Source organism: Kogia breviceps, chromosome 11 (genome assembly GCF_026419965.1).
Source record: "Kogia breviceps isolate mKogBre1 chromosome 11, mKogBre1 haplotype 1, whole genome shotgun sequence".
NCBI classification, from domain to species: domain Eukaryota; kingdom Metazoa; phylum Chordata; class Mammalia; order Artiodactyla; family Physeteridae; genus Kogia; species Kogia breviceps.
In genome coordinates, this window is record NC_081320.1 from 23123651 (window position 1) to 23146904 (window position 23254).

Genomic DNA, 23254 nt, shown 5'->3' on the forward strand with positions numbered 1-23254 from the left:
TCTATTTCAAAAAATACTGCCTCCAATTTTTTTCAGGGTGGCATCAATGAAAGTAACTTAGAGGAAAAAAACTCCACCTTGAGTTCCTGACCTACCACTCTAAGGCCAGGCAAGCATAAACCTTCATAGCAAAACCTAAGTTTGCTCCCAGTTGAGAATTTGGTTTCCATGGTCTTATATAAAAAGTATATGGATACTTTAATTCCCTATAAGTCCTTTCCAAAAAGTAAATACAGTTCATCTTTTGTAAAAGATAATGAAAATTACAATTTTGTTGAATAGGTGGAATATATATTATATATAATATATATTTATTTTATATATATATAATATAAAGTTACTATTCAGAGTCCTAAAACATGGATTTTTCTTATTTACCAAGAATGAACAGTAATTTGATCTCTAAACACAAAAAAACACCTGGTCATAGCAGAATCATAACAAATATTTGATATCAGAATGAATTCACTGTTCAGGTGTAAAGAGGGAATACCTTCAGTTTTCCTCTTTCTTGCACCCAATTACTGCATCCTGGACAGAGGGGATTTTCTTGATTTTAATCTAAAGGAGAAATGTTCACTTTTGTTAAGATGGAAACTGACAACCTCAGTAGGCAGAGGAACTGTTTTTATTTGGCTGAATTCATGTTTCTAGTGATAATTCAAGGTGTAAAATGGTTTTCTCGGCCACTCCAAAATCGGAAAATGATAAGCATCTCACCAGAGTTTCAGAACGGCCCATTACCTATTCTGTGGAAAGGATATTCAAAATGCCATGCTTCATCAATGTCTTTTTGACTTATTATTCAATGGGCAACTACTAAGTTAAGACTGTGTCTTATCCTTGTTTCAAAAAAAAAAACCACAAACACAAAAAAACTGTTAACAATGAAAACTTATTATGCCTTAGTATGGCCTGACTTGGAAATTTAGTTTCAGAGGCTTTTGTGAATATACCAAGGAAAGTGGACGTAGGTGTATCTTATTCCCACAGGCTGCCAATAAATATTTGCTTAGTGGAGAAAAAAATAATATACAGTATAGGAGAGAAACTGACAGATACTTAACATTATTGAGTGATAGCAATGCCCAAACTCATCTGTGATAAAACACTATGAAGTATCCTCCTAAGGATAAACTTATTACAAATAAGAAGTGAAAATTGAATTATGGAGACACTTTCAGTTTCAGCTCTGATATGCAAAAACCTTGGAAGTTGTCACTGTATATTGTCCTTAAAAGATAATGCTGTACAAAATGAAAATCAATGACTTTTCTCAGATGTGATTAATAAAATATGTAACTATGAAAGAATTTTAAAACTGTAATTATGTATGTGTATATATGTGTCTCTGAAAAACCTGTCAAAGAAAACTGAGGCTATCAGTTTAAACTAATTTAGCTTCTATCTCTTCTTACCTTTATTTCCTCCTAAACTTACCAGTAACCATCCAACTCAAAGGATTCAAGTGATTTTTATATATTGTACAAGTTTTTTTCTTATCCATATGTCCATGTTTCCCCAATTCTCTAAATTATTATCTACATCTTCAGGATCTCCTTTATCGGTTCCTTCATTTCAACATATAAAATATAAGTCCTTCTCATTCTAAAAAATTCTTTTTTGCTAATTATTTTCTCTTTTCATCCAAACTCCTTCAGAGCAGCCTATTCCCACTGTCTTCACTAGCCTCGCCTGGCCCCGACAGGCAGCCCTATGCCCTCAATTTATTGCAATATGGCTTTCTTGTCCACCACTTCACTGAACTGCTCTAAGGTCACTCGGGGTTTAACTGCCCAAATCCAATGGACACTTAACATTCTCTGAAGGATGACACTGTCATCTACTTCCTCCTTCTTGAAACTCTATCACCTCTCTCCTTCCCAGAATTCTTTCTCTGCTGACAGAATTCTTTGTCAGTACTCACAATTCGCTGGAATCTCATCCATTTTCATGAGTTTAATGACTGCTAAGTGCTGAAGACATTCAAATTTTTATCTTTCCATGTCTTCACGTGCATGTCCAGTTATCTACCAGTTTGCCTCCTGAATTCTACAGGTGCTTTAAAATTCTACATGTCCAGAACTAAAGTCTTTTCCCCAAATCAGTTCTTTATCCCCTATTTCCAAACTCAATGATACCACCACCCAACCTTTGTCACACAGATGGGAGTTCAGCCTCTGCTTCCTACTTCTTCCTTACTTCCCAAGATCAAGTCTTGCTTGTAATTTCCTAAATACAATTAGAACTTATTTCCTCCCTTCATCTATACCTTATTTTAGACCCCTTTCTATTTCCTGGTCTAGAAGTTACCAAATTGCTGTTTGGTGGAACCAGTTGTTAGACACTTCTATTAAAAAAGGACTCTACAATCAGATAGCTTTGAGGATGGCTGTGTACCATACGCCTGCTGTGACGACCCAGAATGAACATTAGCCTACAGCAGCCCCGAGAAGCTGTACAGTAAAGAAACCTGATTAACTTTACTTAAGCCAGGTTCTCCCTTCTGCCGGCCTATAAACCTTTCAGTAGGGACAGGAGAGGAGGTGGCAGTGTGAAAGTCCCACTCGAAAATTTAAAAACACTGCTCCTCAGAGAGTGGGGCGTAATTGTCTCCAGCCTTCTTCAAATCCTCATCCATACTGATGTCAGTGGTCTAAAATGCCACCTGAACTTGTCCTTTCCATTCTTAGCTATTTTCTGAGGAACCCAGCTCCACACACATGAATGGTTAATACCCGCTCTCCTCCTCCTCGCTGACTCCTTTAGGGGCACTTACCACTGCCTGGTGACACTGCACTGATCCTCCAGAGCCTGTGCCTGTGGCTCTGTAACACACACCTCGCACACTCACGGCTCTGGACTTCCACTGTCCTCTCTGCCTTGACTATCCTTGCTCTTCACCGGCTGACTCACCAGTTTTTCATGAGTCCTTTAAGACTTAGCTTAGGGACTGCCTCTTTCGATGACTTTTCTTTGCCTCACAGCTCCCCCTCTTCTTCCACAAACACTGACTAAACGCCCTGAATATTTCCGTCACAGCATGTCACATGCAGGATGAGAGACATCTGCTGTGCATCTTCCCCTCTCACTCCACTGCTAAAGGGCCAACGCTACATCTTGCTCATTGTTTCACTCCTCTAACACTCAATCCATGACTAATGAACTAACTAGTACTCTAGTAGTCCTCTTAGTAACAATCAGGCAGGACCTTTTAGAAGAAATCTGACACTCCAGGTTTTCTCTGATCTCACCTTTCAGTCTGACTGAACTAAAGACTTATCTGTGCATGTTTTACCAGGGAGACATAATTTAATCCAGAGATGTGTCATCACATACTCTTACATACTCTGCCGTTTAAAAATTCTGCTCAGATGGGGGAAGAAGACAGGTGTGCTTTCTGACAGCCCTGCTCTTTTGCACTTATAGTGCTCATTGCTCACTGGCTTCTCTCTCAGTGCCTTCCTTAAACCCTTCCTCTCTTAACAAGGAAACAGGATAACAAAGTAATTAAGAGCCTGGATTCTGCCTATCTGTGAAACAGAAACATAACCAAGGACATAGAGAATAGACTGGTGGTTGCCAAGGGGTAGGGGGTGGGAGAGGGTTGGATTGGGAGTTTGGGATTAGCAGATGCAAACTGGTGTATATACAGGATGGATAAACAAAAAGGTCCTACGTGGGACTTCCCTGGTGGCACACTGGTTAAGAACACGCCTGCCAATGCAGGGGACACGGGTTCAAGCCCCAGTCCGGGAACATGCCAGAGAGTAACTAAGCCCGATGCCACAACTACTGAAGTCCATGCACCTAGAGCCCGTGCTCTGCAACGAGAAGCCACCACAATGAGAAGCCCACACACCGCAACTAGAGAAAACCTGCGAGCAGCAACGAAGGCCCAATGCAGCCAAAAATAAAAAATAAATAAATACATTTATTTTTTTTTAAGTGGATGTATTTTTTAAAAACCAAAAAGGTCCTGCTGTAGAGCACAGGGAACTATATTCAATATCCTATGATAAACCATAATGGAAAGAATATGAAGAAGAATGTCTATAAATGTATAACTGAGTCACTTTCCTGTACAACAGTAATTAACACACTGTAATTCAACTGTGCGTCAATAAAAAGTAAAATTTTTAAAAACTTCCAGAAAAATAATCACATAAGGGGGACTTCCCTGGTGGTGCAGTGGTTAAGACTTCGCCTTCCAATGGAGGTGGTGAGGGTTCGATCCCTGGTCAGGCAGCTAAGATCCCACATGCCTTGTGGCAAAAAAAACAAAATATAAAACAGAAGCAATACTGTAACAAATGCAATAAACACTTCAAAAATGGTCGACATCAAAAAAATATTTAAAGAAAAAATCACATAAATCAGAAACAAATGAAACATAATAAATCCATACATTAAAAAAAAAGATAATCGGTTTGGGTCAATTCGCAGCTTGCTTATAGCTGTGTAATTCTGGGCAACTCACATAATGTCTCCTCAGACTCCTCATCTATAAAATGGGATGGTAACAGTTCCCAACCTCATAGCATTGCTGTAATCCATAAACACGGTTAAGTGCCTTGGTAAATGTTTGAGGCTCTCTGGTTATTGTGAATTAAAATACATCAATGGCTTCTGGCCATGTGATTCATAATAGTTTTACATTTAACCAAATGGTAAAGCTATTCCATTTATTATTCCCATCTATTTTTACCCCTTACCCTGCTTTGTTGTTTATGTTTTCTCCCACCACAGAGTGTTAGTTCCAGGAGAGTAAAAGCTTTATTTTGTTTACTGCTGAAAGCAATAGCACCCAGAAAAGTACTGTACATATGAAGACTTCAGTAAACACTAGCTGAATGAATGGTGCAAACTGTCACAAGGAAGAATACACCAAAACTTTCATTATAATAAAAAAGTATAGAAAAATCTTTCTCTAATGGCTTCCAGTCAAGTAATTGAAAACATCATATGCTATAATAAAAACATAAGTAATCTATGAAAATTTTAAGGCAAAAAACCACATAACTTTAAAAGATTTATACCTATGTTAGGCATGATAGAGTATGGAAGCTTTCTTGAAATTCACAATCAGATCCAAGAGTATCACTTTCAGAATGTTCTAGTAGACTGAGTTTACTTTTAGTTGTCTTTGATGAAACAGTCACTATTCTACTCTCTTTCTTAACAGAAATGTGTTTTCTCGAAGACTCACTTCTAATTGGTTCATTAAGCAAAGAATTATTTTGCCCAATTCCTTTGCTTTTCTGCTTTACAGGTGAGTCAGAGCAGGAATGCAGGTCCTTCCCAGGTTGTTTCTTAGCAGAGTATTTTTTGGTATATTCACTTGCTTTGCTCATTTTCTCTGAAGAAGACCAGCTATTTCTAGATAATTCCCCTTCTTTTCTTTGACTTCCAGTTCCAGAAATGACGTCCGCTGAAGGAGAACATGTTCTAGCAATGAAATCCTCCAAAGACTCCTGACCCTGCTCTGTGACTGGGACCCCCAGGTTGTCTTTGGAAGTTTCTAAGGCCTCCTGACTAGAGACTGGGACATGGAAGGAGTCGAGAGGCAAAGGAATCCTAGCATCACCTGCAATTTTCTGAAACTGGGGGGAAAAACAAAAGACAAGACAAAACTTCAGTGATGAACAAAGCCAACCATTAAAAAGTAGAGTTCAAGGTTACTCTGTGATCTTCTTATTAACACAGTCAATTGATTATTCAGAAGATTTCAGAGCCACTTTTTTTCTAATTATATCTTGCTAAGTGATTCTCAGCTTAACCTACCTATATGCAAGGCTATGTCCTCTACATTTTCAGACTTTGGTGATTGGGGTAGTTATTACCCATTTCCTTTCCCTCACTAAAAATAAAACCCTATTCTATAAGAAAATTAATTTCTTTTCTATCCTCCAGGCACATGTAAGTAGTATACAGTTTGTGACCAGACTGTGTTCTCAAGCTGTCAGTTCCCAAGACCAATCTGAGATTGGTTGATGGGGCCTCCAAGTAAGGCTAGGGGAAAAGCTGACAGGTTTTCCCCTCCCATTCCCATAACTAGGTGATTCAACTCTACAAGCATAGAGTTGCTTGTAGTAATCTCTAATAATCTTTTGTATTTCTGCAGTGTCCGTTGTTACATCTCCTTTTTCATTTCTAATTCTATTGATTTGAGTCTTCTCCCTTTTTTTCTTGATGAGTCTGGCTAATGGTTTATCAATTTTATTTATCTTCTCAAAGAACCAGCTTTTACTTTTATTGATCTTTGCTATTGTTTCCTTCATTTCTTTTTCATTTATTTCTGCTCTGATCTTTATGATTTCTTTCCTTCTGCTAAATTTGGGGGTTTTTTGTTCTTCCTTCTCTAATTGCTTTAGGTGCAAAGTTAGGTTGTTTATTCAAGATGTTTCCTGTTTCTTAAGGTATGATTGTATTGCTATAAACTTGCCTCTTAGAACTGCTTTTGCTATATCCCATAGGTTTTGGGTTGTCGTGTCTCCATTGTCATTTGTTTCTAAGTACTTTTTGATTTCCTCTTTGATTTCTTCAGTGATCACTTCGTTATTAAGTAGTGTATTATTTAGCCTCCATGTGTTTGTATTTTTTACAGATCTTTTCCTGTAATTGATATCTAGTCTCATAGCGTTGTGGTCAGAAAAGATACTTGATACGATTTCAATTTTCTTAAATTTGCCAAGGCTAGATTTGTGACCCAATATATGATCTATCCTGGAGAATGTTCCATGAGCACTTGAGAAAAATGTGTATTCTATTGTTTTTGGATGGAATGTCCTATAAATATCAAGTAAGTCCATCTTGTGTAATATATCATTTAAAGCTTGTGTTTCCTTATTTATTTTCATTTTAGATGATCTGTCCATTGGTGAAAGTGGGGTGTTAAAGTCCCCTTCTATGATTGTATTACTGTCGATTTCCCCTTGTATGGCTGTTAGTATTTGCCTTATGTATTGAGGTGCTCCTACATTGGGTGCATAAATATTTACAATTGTTACATCTTCTTCATGGATCGATCCTTTGATCATTATGTAGTGTCCTTCTTTGTCTCTTGTAATAGTTTTTATTTTAAAGTCTATTTTGTCTGATATGAGAATTGCTACTCCAGCTTTCTTCTGATTTCCATTTGCATGGAATATCTTTTTCCATCCCCTCACTTTCAGTCTGTATGTGTCCCTAGGTCTGAAGTGGGTCTCTTGTAGACAGCATATATATGGGTCTTGGTTTTTTTTGTTTTTTTTTAATAAATGAATGTTGTTGTTTTTATTTATTTATTTTTTTCTTGCAGTACGTGGGCCTCTCACTGTTGTGGCCTCTCCCGTTGCGGAGCATAGGCTTCGGCCACGCAGGCTCAGGCTCACGGGCCCAGGCACTCCACGGCATGTGGGATCTTCCCAGACCGGGGCACGAACCCGTGTCCCCTGCTTCGGCAGGCAGACTCTCAACCACTGCGCCACCAGGGAAGCCCTGGGTCTTGTTTTTGTATCCATTCAGCCAGTCTGTGTCTTTTGGTGGGAGCATTTAATCCATTTACATTTAAGGTAATTATCAATATGTGTGTTCCTATTACCATTTACTTAATTGTTTCGGGTTTGTTCTTGTAGGTCTTTTCCTTCTCTTGTGTTTCATGCCTAGAGAAGTTCCTTTAGCATTTGTTGTAAAGCTGGTTTGGTGGTGCTGAACTCTCTCAGCTTTTGCTTGTCTGTAAAGGTTTTAATTTCTCCATCAAATCTGAATGAGATCCTTGCTGGGTAGAGTAATCTTGGTTGTAGGTTTTTTTCCTTCATCACTTTAAATATGTCCTGCCACTCCCTTCTGGCTTGTAGAGTTTCTGCTGAAAGATCAGATGTTAACCTTATGGGGATTCCCTTGTGTGTTATTTGTTGTTTTTCCCTTGCTGCTTGTAATATGTTTTCTTTGTATTTAATTTTTGACAGTTTGATTATTATGTGTCTTGGCGTGTTTATCCTTGGGTTTATCCTGTATGGGACTCTCTGTGCTTCCTGGACTTCATTGAGTATTTCCTTTCCTATATTAGGGAAGTTTTCAACTATAATCTCTTCAAATATTTTCTCAGTCCCTTTCTTTTTATCTTCTTCTGGGACCCCTATAATTTGAATGTTGGTGTGTTTAATGTTGTCCCAGAGGTCTCTGAGACTGTCCTCAGTTCTTTTCATTCTTTTTTCTGTATTCTGCTCTGCAGTAGTTATTTCCACTATTTTATCTTCCAGGTCACTTATCCGTCCTTCTGCCTCAGTTATTCTGCTATTGATCCCATCTAGAGTATTTTTCATTTCATTTATTGTGTTGCTCACTGTTGCTTGCTTCCTCTTTATTTCTTCTAGGTCCTTGTTAACTGTTTCTTGCAATTTGTCTATTCTATTTCCAAGATTTTGAATCATCTTTACTATCATTATTCTGAATTCTTTTTCAGGTAGACTGCCTATTACCTCTTCATTTGTTAGGTCTGGTGTGTTTTTATCTTGCTCCTTCATCTGCTGTGTGTTTTTCTGTCTTCTCATTTTGCTTATCTTACTGTGTTTGGGGTCTCCTTTTTACAGGCTGCAGGTTCCTAGTTCCCACTGTTTTTGGTGGCTGTCCCCAGTGGCTGAGGTTGGTTGAGTGGGTTGAGTAGGTTTCGTGGTTGGGGGGACTAGTGCCTCTGTTCTGGTGGATGAGGCTGGATCTTGTCTTTCTGGTAGGCAGGTCCACGTCTGGTGGTATGTTTGAGGATGTTGGTATCCTTATTATGATTTTAGGCAGCCTCTTTGCTAATGGATGGGGCTGTAGACCTGTCTTGCTCTTTGTTGGGCATAGGGTGTCCAGCACTGTTCATTGCTGGTCCTTGAGTGAAGCTGGGTCTTGGTGTTGAGATGGAGATCTCTGGGAGATTTTCGCCATTTGATTTTGCATGTAGCTGGGAGGTCTCTTGTGTACCAGTGTCCTGAGGTTGGTTCTCCCACCTCAGAGACACAGCCCTGATGCCTGGCTGGAGCGCCAAGAGCCTTTAATCCACATGGCTCAAAATAAAAGGGAGAAAAAATAGAAAGGAAAGAAAGGAAGGAAGGAAGGAGGGAGGGAGGGAGGGAGGGAAGGAAGGAAGAAAGGAAGGGAGGAAGGAAGGAAGGAAGGGAGGAAAGAAGGGTGGAAGGAAGGAAGGAGGGAAGTAGGGAAGAAAGGAAGGAAGATAGGAAGAAAGAAAGGGAGAAGACAAAATAAAGTAGGTGAAAATATTGTTATTAAAATAAAAAATAATTATTAGGAAGAAAAATTTCTATTAAAAAAAAAGAATCAGTCTAACCCTAGGACAAATGGTGAAAGCAAAGCTATACAGACAAAATCTCACACAGCAGCACACACATACACACTCACAAAAAGAAAAGGGAAAATAATGGTATAGCTTGCTCCCAAAGTCCACCTCCTCAACTTGGGATATTTCTCTGTCTATTCAGGCTTTCCACAGATGCAGGGCACTTCAAGTTGATTGTGGAGTTTTAATCCGCTGCTTCTGAGGCTGCTGGGAGAGACCTCCCCCTCCCCTCTTTGTTCGCACAGCTCCTGGTGTTCAGCTTTGGACTTGGCCCCGCCTCTGTGTTGGGGCGTCCGAGGGCGTCTGCCCTTTGCTCAGACAGGACGGGGTTAAAGGAGCAGCTGATTCGGGCACTCTGGCACAGGCCAGGGGGGAGGGAGGGGCATGGATGCCGGGCGAGCCTGCGATGGCAGAGGCCGGCATGACGCTGCACCGGCCCGAGGCGTGCCGCGCGTTCTCCCGGGGAAGCTGTCCCTGGATTCCGGGACCCAGCAGTGGCGGGTTGCACGGGCTCCCGGGAGGGGCGGTGTGGAGAGTGACCTGTGCTCGCACACAGGCCTCTTGGTGGCGGTAGCAGCAACCCTAGCATCCCACACCCGTCTCTGGGGTCCGCGCCAACAGCTGCGGCTCGCGCCCGTTTCTGGAGCTCCTTTATGTGGTGCCCTTAATCCCCTCTCCTCGCGCTCCAGGAAGCAAAGAGGCAAGAAAAAGTCTCCTGTCTCTTCGGCAGCTCTGTGCCCATTTCTGGAGCTCCTTTAAGCAGTGCGCTTAAACCCCTCTCCTTGCCCACCAGGAAGCAAAGAGGGAAGAAAAGGTCTCTTACCTCTTCGGCAGCTCCAGACTTCTCCCGGACTCCCTCCCGGCCAGCCGTGGTGCCCTAACCGCTTCAGGCTGTTTTCACTCTGCCGACTCCAGACCTTTCCCTGGGATCCGACTGAAGCCGGAGCCTCCGCTCCCAGCCCCACCCTCCCCGGCGGGTGAGCAGACAAGCCTCTCGGGCTGGTGAGTGACGGTCGGCACCGATCCTCTGTGCGAGAATCGATTCTCTGTGTGGGAATCTCTCCGCTTTGCCCTCCGCACCCCTGTGGCTGCGCTCTCCTCCGTGGCTCCGGAGCTTCCCCCCTCGGCCACCTGCAGTCTCCGCCCGCGAAGGGACTTCTAGTGTGTGGGAACTTTCCTCTTTCACAGCTCCCTCCCACTGGTGCACGTCCCATCCCTATTCTTTGTCTCTGTTTATTCTTTTTTCTTTTGCCCTACCCAGGTATGTGGGGAGTTTCTTGCCTTTTGGGAGGTCTGAGGTCTTCTGCCAGCATTCGGTGGGTGTTCTATAGGAGAAGTTCCGCGTGTAGATGTATTTCTGATGTATCTGTGCGGAGGAAGGTGATCTCCGCGTCTTCCGCCATCTTCTCGCCTCCAGTGGTGGAGTCTTAATGCAATGATAGTCTTAAAATAGCAGCAGACCATTCCTAGTATGGGACCCTCAAACCTGCTTCAGGAGGGAGCAGAAGAGACCGTACTCTCAGATTATTATGTGTATCTGTTCTAACCTGTCTGGGAGCTACCTGAAAGACTGACACAAGATGCTTATCTCTGTCTTACCTAACTTGGAACACAGTCTGGAAAAGCAGTGGTCATTGCTCAAAAAAAGTGCAAGGTGAACTAACAAAGCACAGATGGCTGGGGCAGAAGACTGTGCATTGAAATACAATAGACCACATAAGATCCAGGAGCAAAAGTTGGGGGAGATTCTTTGGGAAATTAGAATATACAAAAAGTACACATGTGTCCAGAGAGATTAAGAAAGCCACATGCATACTCAAGATAAGATACATGTTCTGAAAACACCAGAGGAGTCTCTAAGCTTTTACCATGGGCTGAGCCCTGAACTCAATGCAGGTCAACTCAATGTTGCAGAAGTGATCCGGCAATCTGCACAATGGGGAGAGGTGTGTGCTTTTGAGTGTGCATGTGGATGTGCTTATGTATATTTGTTTTTGTTTGTTTTAGGTGCAGGAATTCAAGGAAATCTCTGTCAAAACATTAGCTAAGCATGAACTAAAGGAACAGAGACTTCAGTGCCTACATATGATAAGGAATACAGTCATTGTAAAAATAGTTTGGAAAGGTCTCTAAACAAACAGACTACTACAGCCCTCAACAATCAAAAGCCCAGAAAACCCTGGGAAAGTGGGAGAATCTGATTTCCATAGACACCACATTATAATATTTGAAAGCCAAATTTTCAACCAAAAAAATCACAAGGTATACAAAGACATGTAAAAGTATGGTCCATTTAAGAAAATAACTTAATTGATGAAACCATCCCTAAGGAAGCCCAGACTTTTCTCCATTGCATATTCTTGCCTCTTTTGTCATAGATTCATTGACCATAAGTGCATAGGTTTCTTTCTGGGCTCTCTATTCTGTTCCAGTGATCAATGTTTTTGTGCCAGTACCATACTGTTTTGATTACTGTAGATTTGTAGCACAGTCTGAAGCCAGGGAGCATGATTCCTCCAGTTGTGGTCTTCTTTCTCAAGACTGTTTTAGCTGTTCAGGATCTTTTGTGTTTCCATACAAAGTTTAAAATTATTTGTTCTAGGTCTGTGGAAAATGCCATTGATATTTAGATAGAGACTGCATTGAATCCATAGATTTCCTTGAGTATGATGGTCATTTTAACAATATTAATTCTTCCAATCTGTGACCATGGTATATCTTTCCAGCTGTTTGTGTCATCTTTAATTTCTTTTATCAGTGTCGTATAGTTTCCTGGGTACAGGTCTTTTACCTCCTTAGGCAGGTTTATTCTTATGTATTTTATTCTTTTGTATGCGATTGTAAATGGGATTGTTTCCTTAATTTCTCTTTCTGATAGTTCACTGTTAGCATATAGAAATACAGCAGATTCTATATATTAATTTTGTATCCTGCAAATTTACCAAGTTCATTTTTGAGCTCTAATAGCTTTTTGATGGTGTCTAGGATTTTTATGTATCATGCCATCTGCAAACAGTGACAGTTTTACTTTTTCCTTTCCATTTTGGAGTCCTTTTATTTATTTATTTTTTCTTGTCTGATTGCTGTGGCTGGGACTTCCAAAACTACATTCAATAAAAGTGGTAAGTGTGGGCATCCTTGTCTTTTTCCTGATCTTAGGGGAAATGCTTTCAGCTTTTCACCATTGAGTATGTTAACTATGGGCTTATCATATATGGCCTTTATTATGTTGAGGTATGTTCCCTGTATGCCCACTTTCTGGAGAGTTTTTACCATGAATGGATATTGAATTTTTTTTCAAAAGCTTTTTCTGCATCTATTGAGATGATTACATGGGTTTTAGTCTTCAGTTTGTTACTGTGATGATAAGAGACCTAAGACAGCTACACAGGCTAAGTGACCTTTCCTTCCCTGAATGGGTAGGTATCCTTGTTCTACCTTCTAATTGAGTTAGTATCTGAGTAAAGAACTGCCAGGTGTCATTTAGTTCACAATACACTGCTGTGGCAATATAGAAATGAATTTGCCTAAATCATTTGGCTTTTCTAAATTATAGTAAATGAATATACTGAATGAATACTTCAACTTAAGGAAATATTCTTCAAACATATTAATGTAGACACTTCAGCGAAGAATTGAAAACAAAACAAAAAATTCAGGTAAAGGATTGAAATAAAAGTACACTCAGTTGTATCCAGTTTCCTCTTGTAAATCTCTCTTTTTAATTTATTTTTTATCTGTTTTGATTTTGTTTTTTTTTTTGTTTGTTTTGCGTTACGTGGGTCTCTCACTGTTGTGGCCTCTCCTGTTGCAGAGCACAGGCTCCAGACGCGCAGGCTCAGTGGCCATGGCTCACGGGTTCAGCCGCTCCGCGGCACGTGGGATCTTCCCAGACTGGGGCACAAACCCATGTCCCCTGCATCAGCAGGCGGACTCTCAACCAATGCACCACCAGGGAAGCCCTCTCTTTTTAATTTGAGTAGACAGTCAATTGAGAATATCTAACTTGGGGCTAAGGAAATCTAAGCCTTCTTGGCCACACTGTATTCTCTTATGTCATTTAATAAAGACACCAGTTGGGTTGCTGAAAAAATAGTGGGAAAAATCAATCCCTCACATCCAAAGGGCAGCTCTTGAAAATATGTGGATTGTTGTAGTTGTTTTGCTCTTCTGGCCTCAGAAGTTCTAATCTTAACCTTAGCCCCTCATGGAGAGAGACTTTTTAAACCAATTCCCACATTACTCTTTATGTGACTGTTGAAAAAGAGAAACCCAACTCTTTTCCTGTGCTTTCAACCAGTTATCTTCTTCAAAAATCTGTTTGGATTGTTATACCTTAATCTTGCCTGGCAAGGGACTTATGGGAAGGTTCTTATTGTTTGAAAGTTTGGTGCCAGTATCTTCAAAGAAAGAAGAAAGTAAAGAAGGAAAGATGTGTTTATCAAACATCCCAATAGTGAAGGTGTGTGAAAGCAACTTTTGAAAAAGTTAACCTGTCAGAGTTTAGCCGTATTATTACATTTCATTTTATTCATTGAAATAAATAATTATCAATGAATCCTTTCTAGATTTTCTAGTTTCCCAAAGTTCTCTGTATTCACATTCTAAGAGGAAATATGGTATTTTAAGTCACTGCTCTCCAGCTTATATTATTGATAATCACTCCTCATGACCTCTTCCTTCAAAGAAACGTGATCCTGAGAAGTGTTCTTTGTTTGTCTTTGTGGAATAAGTGATGGGGATGCATCCTGGAGACCTGTGAGATGTTTAAATTGTGGCATAATGAAACTAGGTTGGAGAGTTCTGGAAAGATCTGTAAAGATGGCTGGTAGAGTGTGGCCAGATGTGGAAGAAGAGAGACGTACAGAGAGAGGGAGAGGAAATTTTCAAAGGGAGAAAATTAAACAAATAATTAAATAAGTTTTGTTGTATGGTGTGGTTTGCAAGCCTTTCTCTCCCCCTTTCCTTCACAATCTCTTTGTTAAAGACTGTTTTTCATTAGTTTTGCTAAGATAGGATTTTCCATTTTGTTTGGATACTGAGAATGGACCCATGGAAACAGTTACGTTTGGGTTATCTCTGACTATCTTTAATGAAGAACATAAATATTGGCCACATTATCTATGCACATGCTATCACCATGCCTTTTTTGTTCTCTGTTCATATATCTGAGTCCTCTTCTTTCTTTAAGGTCAATCTCAAATCTCATCTGAAATGTACATTTATTGATAGATTCAACCCATAATGAACTGTCCCTTCTTTGTCCTCCTTAGGCTCTGATTATTTATAAAAACTCATTTTTGAACTTAAAAACTGTCCAATATGATGTATTACTTATTTCCTCAGCATATATTATATCCTCAACACAATTATAAGCTTTTGTGGGGCTGGGATCATACATTCTGTAATTTTTCTCAGTACTTACACTTACTTTGATAAAAAGCACATTCATTCATCTAAACATCATTTATTGAGTGTTAATTAAATATCTCCACTCAGTAAATATTGTTTGAATGCATGCATGCATGAATGAGGGAGTATGCAATAGGTAGCCTAATGTACTGCCCAATGTGAAAAAAACAAAAACATAAACACAAAAGCAAGCCAAAAAGTGGACCAGGACTTTCTGTAAAATATGCTGCTTTTTGTTAGATGATGCCATGAAAATCAAGACGCTCCTGAAAGGTCTTAATAGCTGACCAAGAATAGTAAACAATTGAAATTCTCTCTGGCTTATTCAACCCTGTCACTGGACACATTTATACCTCTCAGGAATGTTATTAAAAGAAGAGATTAATAAAGCTTTTATAGATGAGTTGATAAATCTCTAAATATTTAAATCTTCATTTCCTCCTAGGTTTTCTCTGTTTTGGGTTTCCAAAAGATTTAAATAAACCACAGGGTAATTAAAAATTTGACATTGTCTTTCTTGCCTTCACATTTTTTGATGGTAAACACCTTTTTATTTTCTCCATAGTGCTGGCCAATTTCCAGTGCAGTTCTTAAGTGAATTTTGCTCTGGATGGTGGAATATATAAGATGTAAATGAATTGTTTGTATATGTTTTAGAATTCTTCAAAGGGGCCTGGCCATGGAAATGCACTGAATATTACTTAAATAAGTAAAGTAAATTCCTCAGAATTATTATTCTATTCTGGTTAGGATAATTTCTGCTCTGGTTTGTTAAAATTTCCCTTTAGAGTGGTTTTAAATTTGTTTCTGATAGGGTCCTAGGATTTATTGCCACACCCATCCTGCATCTGTTTTTCTTTGAATTCCTCTCCTTGCAGTTTCTGATTCATACAGGGCCTTGCAGGTTAGTGACAAGCTGGCCATCACAACTCTGGGAAGGATCGGCCTACATTTCAGAGGTGTTGATGTTTTCTGTACCTGAAGGTTTTCAAGAGATATCAATCTTCCTCACCACCTCCCTTGGCCCTCTTAATGGACTAAGCAGTTCCTCATGAAATTTCTGTAGGATATCTGTATGAACTTCTCAATATTGTTCCTTCCTGAGTCTAAATTCCTGGCCTCAAGGTAATGTGAGATTTCTAGCTCCAGCCCCTATTTACATAAGGCCTATACTAAGGAACAGAACCCATAGATACCAGTCCGCTCTTATTTCTCTGGATTTAGTTTCTCTGTTACTTTCTGAAACATGCAGGTGTTCCTTTCTTTCTTTTAATCTCAGCTATGTGCTTTTAACTTTTTCAAAATTCACCCAGAATTTACATGTCTCCAGTAAGAGTACATTAAATTGAGCTTAGTCTGCTATTCTACTGGCATATTAGAGTTCCAAATAATTTGCTACTTAACTGGATTCAATTAACTGTATATTTCAGGCATCTAAAACTCACCATGTTCCAAATTTCCCTCCTTATTTTTAGTAATTTTCTTGGGAATCTGGATGACATTAAATGGAATAAAGTTAGTGAGTGGCCCAGGAATGCCTGACAGTTTGTTTGTCAGAGTGGCCAGGGAAAGTTAAGCAAGGAAGAAAACCAAATGAAAAACAGAATCACATTATTATGGCTGAGTTTACTCCCAAGATTCCATGCAGAGCTCTCTGTAGAGCTGGGTTGGGTTATAACATGCCAGAGCTCTAGGTGGGGCTGACACCATATCATGCCAAGCTCTCAGTTCTGGGTTAACGTCATCTCTGGTCCGCTCTATGGAGTGGAAACTTTGGAGGAACGGCCAATGTGTTCCACGGTGTAGGAAGAGGGAAACTGTGAACGTGACTTTCTAAATTGTGGTTAGTAATTCTAAATTACTAACCACTGTAAATGTGCCTTGAACTGTGTTTTTAAATTTGACCAGTCAGATCAATGACTTTTCCCTTGAATGAAATGCTGCGACGTATATGAGCAGAAAAACAAAACTGGTATAAGGAATAGATAGCTAGTGGGAAGCAGCCGCATAGCACAGGGAGATCAGCTCGGTGCTTGTGACCACCTAGAGGGGTGGGATAGAGAGGGTGGGAGGGAGGGAGATGCAAGAGGGAAGAGATATGGGGACATATGTATATGTATAACTGATTTACTTTGTTATAAAGCAGAAACTAACACACCATTGTAAAGCAATTATACTCCAATAAAGATGTTAAAAAAAAACTGGTATAGGGCTTCCCTGGTGGCGCAGTGGTTGAGAATCCGCCTGCCGATGCAGGGGATACGGGTTCGTGCCCCGGTCCGGGAAGATCCCACATGCCGCGAAGCGGCTGGGCCTGTGAGCCATGGCCGCTGAGCCTGCGCATCCGGAGCCTGTGCCCCGCAACGGGAGAGGCCACAACAGTGAGAGGCCCGCATACCACAAAAAAAAAAAAAAAAAAAAAAAAAAAAAAAAAAAAAAAAAAAAAAAAAAAAAAACTGGTATAAAGAGATAGAGAGACTGGGAGTCTTATTTTCCCACCAATTAACTTTTCCTCTGACCATGACCTTCCTTTTGAGTCTCCTAGACCTTGCGGATGACTGCAACCCTTTGGGTTGGGTGATGGCAACCCAATCTTCACTAGAACCTCTATAGTCAACTTTGATTTTTCCCACTCTGTCTATCCATCCCATGTATGCAGTCAGACATTTGATCTTGGACTTTTACTGAGAAAATATGCTTGAATATAAGAATTTCTTTTCACTGCCACTGCTACTGCTATTGTCACTGCCTTAACTAGGGCTTTATCTTTAAGTTCTTTATATAAATATATAAATATCTATATATAAATAAAATATACAAATAAATAAAACATAATATTAATTCTGATGATTTTAAAGTCTTTTCTTGATAAAGACTTTTCCTGATAAAGATACACAATATCTTATAAAATATTTTTGTATTATCTGTTCTTTTCTTAGAATTTTTGTCATGATTCTATCTCTTGGTATGTCTAGAACTTTTTGATTGAATGCTGTCTATTTTATTTGGCTTTTTTTGTTTTTCTCAGTGGAAATGTTGTTTTGCTTCAAAATATTTTATTCTACCTGGAAGTAGCAAATCTTCAAATTACAATTTTTTAAATGCTTTCAAATATCAATACTATAGGTGTCACAAAATCTAGAAAAATGACATTTAAAAATTAACTACTGGGCCTCCCTGGTGGCGCAGTGTTTGCGAGTCCGCCTGCCGATGCAGGGGACACGGGTTCGTGCCTCGGTCCGGGAAGATCCCACATGCCGCAGAGCGGCTGGGCCGGTGAGCCATGGCCACTGAGCCTGTGCGTCCGCAGCCTGTGCTCTGCAACGGAGAGGCCACAGTGGTGAAAGGCCCAAGTACCGCAAAGAAAAAAGAAAAAAAAGTAAATAAATAAATTTATTTTTTTAGAAAGTAATACTCAGGTATGAGACATGAGAAATATGATGAGGAGAAATCAGCTAATGTTTTCAGAACTTTATAAATATCAAGCTCAGTCTCTAAGATTTTAGCATTATATAAAATATAGGTTACTTATTAGTGGTTTGGGAAGGCCAATTTGAAATTTTCTGGTCTTACTGTATTGAAATTCATGGCCCTAATGTTTTCCACATTGACTATATGAATGATGAAGAAAATTCAATAATGTATTTCATTTCCAACTGGACAGAAAACACAATTTTTAAAAGTGTTTGGACTACTGACTTTTGAGTTCTTCTAAGGCAAATGTATAGGTAATTTTTATTCCCTGATTAGGAGAAAAATGGTGGAAGAGGGCAGGGTTAAGAATTAAGATTTCAAGACCGTGAGAGGTAGATGGCCAACCAGAGTTCCTAAGGTTCGGTGCCTGTAACTGTTGCCGCCGCTTAAGCCTGCCAAAGCAGTGGTATGGCTGCTGCCCTCGTATTTGCTCCCTCTAGAAACACTCTTGCCAGTAGTGGCGGCAGCGGGACTCAATGACCCCCTTTTCTCTCTCCCTCCAGAAGCTCCAGATGGCGTCTTCCATGGGCAACATGGCCGACAGCACAGAGCCAACGAAACTAACCTTCCAAGGGTTAGCTGAGTTGGCACATCGAGAATATCAGGCAGGAGATTTTGAGGCAGCTGAGAGATACTGCATGCAGCTCTGGAGACAAGAGCCAGACAATACTGAGGTACTTTTATTACTTTCATCTATACACTTCCAGTGTAGAAGGCTGGACAGATCTGCCCACTTTAGTACTCTGGCAGTTAAACAGAACCCTCTTCTGGCAGAAGCCTATTCGAATTTGGGGAATGTGTACAAGGAAGGAAGGCAGTTGCAGGAAGCAATTGAGCATTACCGGTATGCATTGCGTCTCAAACCAGATTCCATCGATGGTTATATTAACCTGGCAGCTGCTTTGTAGCAGCAGGCGACATAGAAGGGGCAGTACAAGCTTACGTCTCTGCTCTTCAGTACAATCCTGATTTGTACTGTGTTCGCAGTGACCTGGGGAACCTGCTCAAAGCCCTGGGTCGCTTGGAAGGAGCCAAGGCATGTTATCTGAAAGCAATTGAGACCCAACCGAACTTTGCAGTAACTTGGAGTAATCTTGGCTGTGTTTTCAATGCGCAAGGGGAGATTTGGCTTGCAATTCATCACTTTGAAAAGGCTGTCACCCTTGACCCCCATTTCCTGGATGCTTATATCAATTTAGGAAATGTCTTGAAAGAGGCACAGATTTTTGACAGAGCTGTGGCAGCTTACCTTTTTGCCCTAAGCTTGAGTCCAAATCATGCAGTGGTACATGGCAACCTGGCTCGTGCATACTATGAGCAAGGCCTGATAGATCTGGCAATAGACACCTACAGGCGAGCTATTGAATTGCAACCACATGTCCCTGATGCTTACTGCAACCTAGCCAACGCTCTCAAGGAGAAGGGCAGTGTTGCCGAAGCAGAAGATTGTTATAATACAGCTCTCCGGCTGTGTCCCACCCATGCAGACTCTCTGAATAACCTAGCCAATATCAAACGAGAACAGGGCAACATTGAAGAGGCAGTTTGATTGTATCGTAAAGCATTAGAAGTCTTCCCAGAGTTTGCTGCTGCCCATTCAAATTTAGCAAGTGTATTGCGGCCGAAGGGAGAACTTCAGGAAGCTCTGATGCATTATCAGGAGGCTATTCGAATCAGTCCTACCTTTGCTGATGCCTACTATAATATGGGAAACACTCTAATGGAGATGCAGGATGTCCAGGGAGCCTTGCAGTGTTATATTCGTGCCATTCAGATTAACCCTGCATTTGCGGATGCCCACAGCAATCTGGCTGCCATTCACAAGGATTCAGGGAATATTCCAGAAGCAATTGCTTCTTATCGCACTGCTCTGAAGCTTAAACCTGATTTTCCTGACGCTTATTGTAATTTGGCTCATTGCCTGCAGACTGTCTGTGATTGGACAGACTATGATGAGCGAATGAAGAAGTTGGTCGGCATTGTGGCTGACCAGTTAGAGAAGAATAGGTTGCCTTCTGTGCAACCTCATCATAGTATGTTGTATCCTCTTTCTCATGGCTTCAGGAAGGCTATTGCTGAGAGGCATGGGAACGTCTGTTTGGATAATATAAATGTCCTTCATAAACCATCGTATGAACATCCAAAAGATTTGAAGCTCAGTGGTGGTCGACTGCGTGTAGGATACGTGAGTTCTGACTTTGGGAATCATTCTACTTCTCATCTTATGCAGTCTATTCCAGGCATGCACAATCCTGATAAATTTGAGGTATTCTGTTATGCCCTGAGCCCAGATGATGGCACAAACTTCCGAATGAAGGTGATGTCAGAAGCCCATCATTTCATTGATCTTTCTCAGATTCCATGTGATGGAAAAGCAGCTGATCGCATCCATCAAGATGGTATACACATCCTTGTAAATATGAATGGTTATACCAAGGGTGCTCGAAATGAACTCTTTGCTCTCAGGCCAGCTCCTATTCAAGCAATGTGGCTGGGGTACCCTGGGACTAGTGGCGTGCTTTTCATGGATTATATCATCACTGATCTGGAAACTTCACCTGCTGAAGTTGCTGAGCAGTATTCTGAGAAACTGGCTTATATGCCCCGTACTTTCTTTATTGGTGATCATGATCATATGTTCCCTCACCTGAAGAAAAAAGCAGTCATCGATTTTAAGTCCAATGGGCACATTTATGACAATCGGATTGTGCTGAATGGCATCGACCTCAAAGCATTTCTTGATAGTCTACCAGATGTGAAAATAGTCAGGATGAAATGTCCTGATGGAGAAGACAACGCAGACAGCAGTAATACAGCTCTTAATATGCCTGTCATTCCTATGAATACTATTGCAGAAGCAGTTATTGAAATGATTAACAGAGGACAAATTCAGATAACAATTAATGGATTCAGTATTAGCAGTGGACTGGCAACTACCCAGATCAACAATAAGGCTGCTACTGGAGAGGAGGTTCCCCGTACCATTATAGTAACCACACGTTCTCAGTACGGGTTATCGGAAGATGCCATTGTGTACTGTAACTTTAATCAGTTATATAAAATTGACCCACCTACTTTGCAGATGTGGGCAAGTATTCTGAAGCGTGTTCCCAATAGTGTACTGTGGCTGTTGCGTTTTCCAACAGTAGGAGAACCTAATATGCAACAGTACGCACAATATATGGGCCTTCCCCAGAACCGTATCATTTTTTCACCTGTTGCTCCTAAAGAGGAACATGTTCGGAGAGGACAGCTGGCTGATGTCTGCTTGAACACTCCAGTCTGTAATGGACACACCACAGGGATGGATGTCCTTTGGGCAGGGACACCCATGGTGATTATGCCAGGAGAGACTCTTGCTTCCCAAGTTGCAGCTTCCCATCTCACTTGTTTAGGCTGTCCTTAGCTTATTGCTAAAAATAGACAAGACTATGAAGACATAGCTGTGAAACTGGGAACTGATCTAGAATACCTGAAGAAAATTCGTGGCAAATTCTGGAAGCAGAGAATATCTAGCCCTCTGTTCAACACCAAACAAAACACAACGGAACTAGAGCGGCTCTATCTACAGATGTGGGAGCATTATGCAGCTGGCAACAAACCTGATCACATGGTTAAGCCTGTTGAAGTCACTGAGTCGGCCTAAATAATGACTGTGTGCACAGGAGAATTACCCCTGTACCTGAGCCTCAACCTTCTGGGGGAAAGGGAACTACTTTTTACTTATCTGTACAATATCATGTTGCACATGGGTGACAGACGATGATAAGAAATAGCACAGCCAGACTTGCTTCCTGCATGATCATGATAGGGAGAGACACAAGAGATGGGAAGCTACTGTTCCACAAGGCGTCTCCAGAGAATTTTGCAGCAGCCAGGTGTTGCATAAGTCTGGAAGGTCTCATCTCCCTTGGTCTTCCATGGGATGGATGGTAAGTGTGGAAGGGAGATAGAGATTGCCCAGCCGTTTTGTGATTATCATGGATTGATTGAGTCTTTTGAATTAATTTTTTTCTTTATATTTTGGGTATTGGAGCTTTTAAAAATCTTTGGTTTCAGGTATTTTTATTCATGTGAAGTGTATATGATTCTCTTGAGATAAGGTTTTAAGCTAAAATATTCCTTGTTTTAGTTTCTGAGCTCTACAGATAAATGGGGACTTTGCTGGTGTAGTCTTTTTATAGGTTTTATAAACCACTTGAACCAGGATCAGTCATTTTAGTGTTTGACATAATGTTTGGAACTATCAGTGCTCTGTTGGTTTCTAGATGATGGCTTAAATTCGTTTTCTGGTCCGTTTCCTTCTTCCCTTCCCCCCACTTTAAAAATTGTCCTGTAACTTGGGCTAACAAAAAAACAAGTCTGATTCAAAACCTCCCAGAGTGTTTCTATTAAACACATCATCTGGTGCCAAATGAAGATTCTTAGGGGTGATGATTAATTATGAAGGGCACAGTTGTGGTACTGTCACTGATGATAATAATAATGGATTTTTGGCCTAGAGTTTTTACCTATTTCACCAGTGTTTTACCGTTGACTGCCCCTCTATGCTGCTTCCAAAAGTGACAGTGTGTGATAAGATTTTTACTTTCATTTCTAAAGTTTGTTTTTTTCTTAAGTGAGTCCTGTTCTTCCTTTTGCTTTCAGCAGAAATGAAATCCCAGGTAAGTGTAAGTATTCAAATATTTGATCAGTAAGTCACAGTTATCTCCAGTACATTAAATAACTGTCACCAAAAAACATGTTATAGGTAAAAAGCTCTGAAGGACCAGCTATGTATATGATAATTATGTTTCAGAACTTTTAGGGTATTATATATAATAACTTGTCTTCTGGACGTGGTCTTGAAGTCTTTATGGATTCAGCCTCAGCAGTAGCGAAATGCACTGCTACTTGGTTTGGAGTACAAATTAGACTTTAGCCCTCCTGGAGGTTGAGTTTTGGGTATTGAAAACCATAGGAATGAAATTATTGTATTTCAACAAAGGATTGAGGGCTTGAGGCTTAAACAAGCCAACATATGAATATATGTTTTTGTCTTGCTGT

General features: G+C 40.4%; 1 protein-coding gene and 1 pseudogene across 1 annotated transcript in view; one reads left to right on the forward strand and one right to left on the reverse strand.

Moving 5' to 3' along the window:
- The window catches only part of LOC131765896 (uncharacterized), a 56213-nt gene extending 46468 nt beyond the window's left edge, over positions 1-9745 (reverse strand). Inside the window, exons 1-2 of the mRNA XM_067008291.1 lie at positions 9677-9745; positions 5210-5603 (exon numbers count right to left, since the gene is read on the reverse strand). Of these exons, the coding sequence (XP_066864392.1) occupies positions 5210-5603; positions 9677-9745 (463 nt within the window). The remainder of the gene's footprint in view (positions 1-5209; positions 5604-9676) is intronic.
- An 8975-nt stretch (positions 9746-18720) lies between these two features.
- On the forward strand, positions 18721-21977 carry LOC131765884 (UDP-N-acetylglucosamine--peptide N-acetylglucosaminyltransferase 110 kDa subunit pseudogene; annotated as a pseudogene).
- Positions 21978-23254: the final 1277 nt, after the last annotated feature.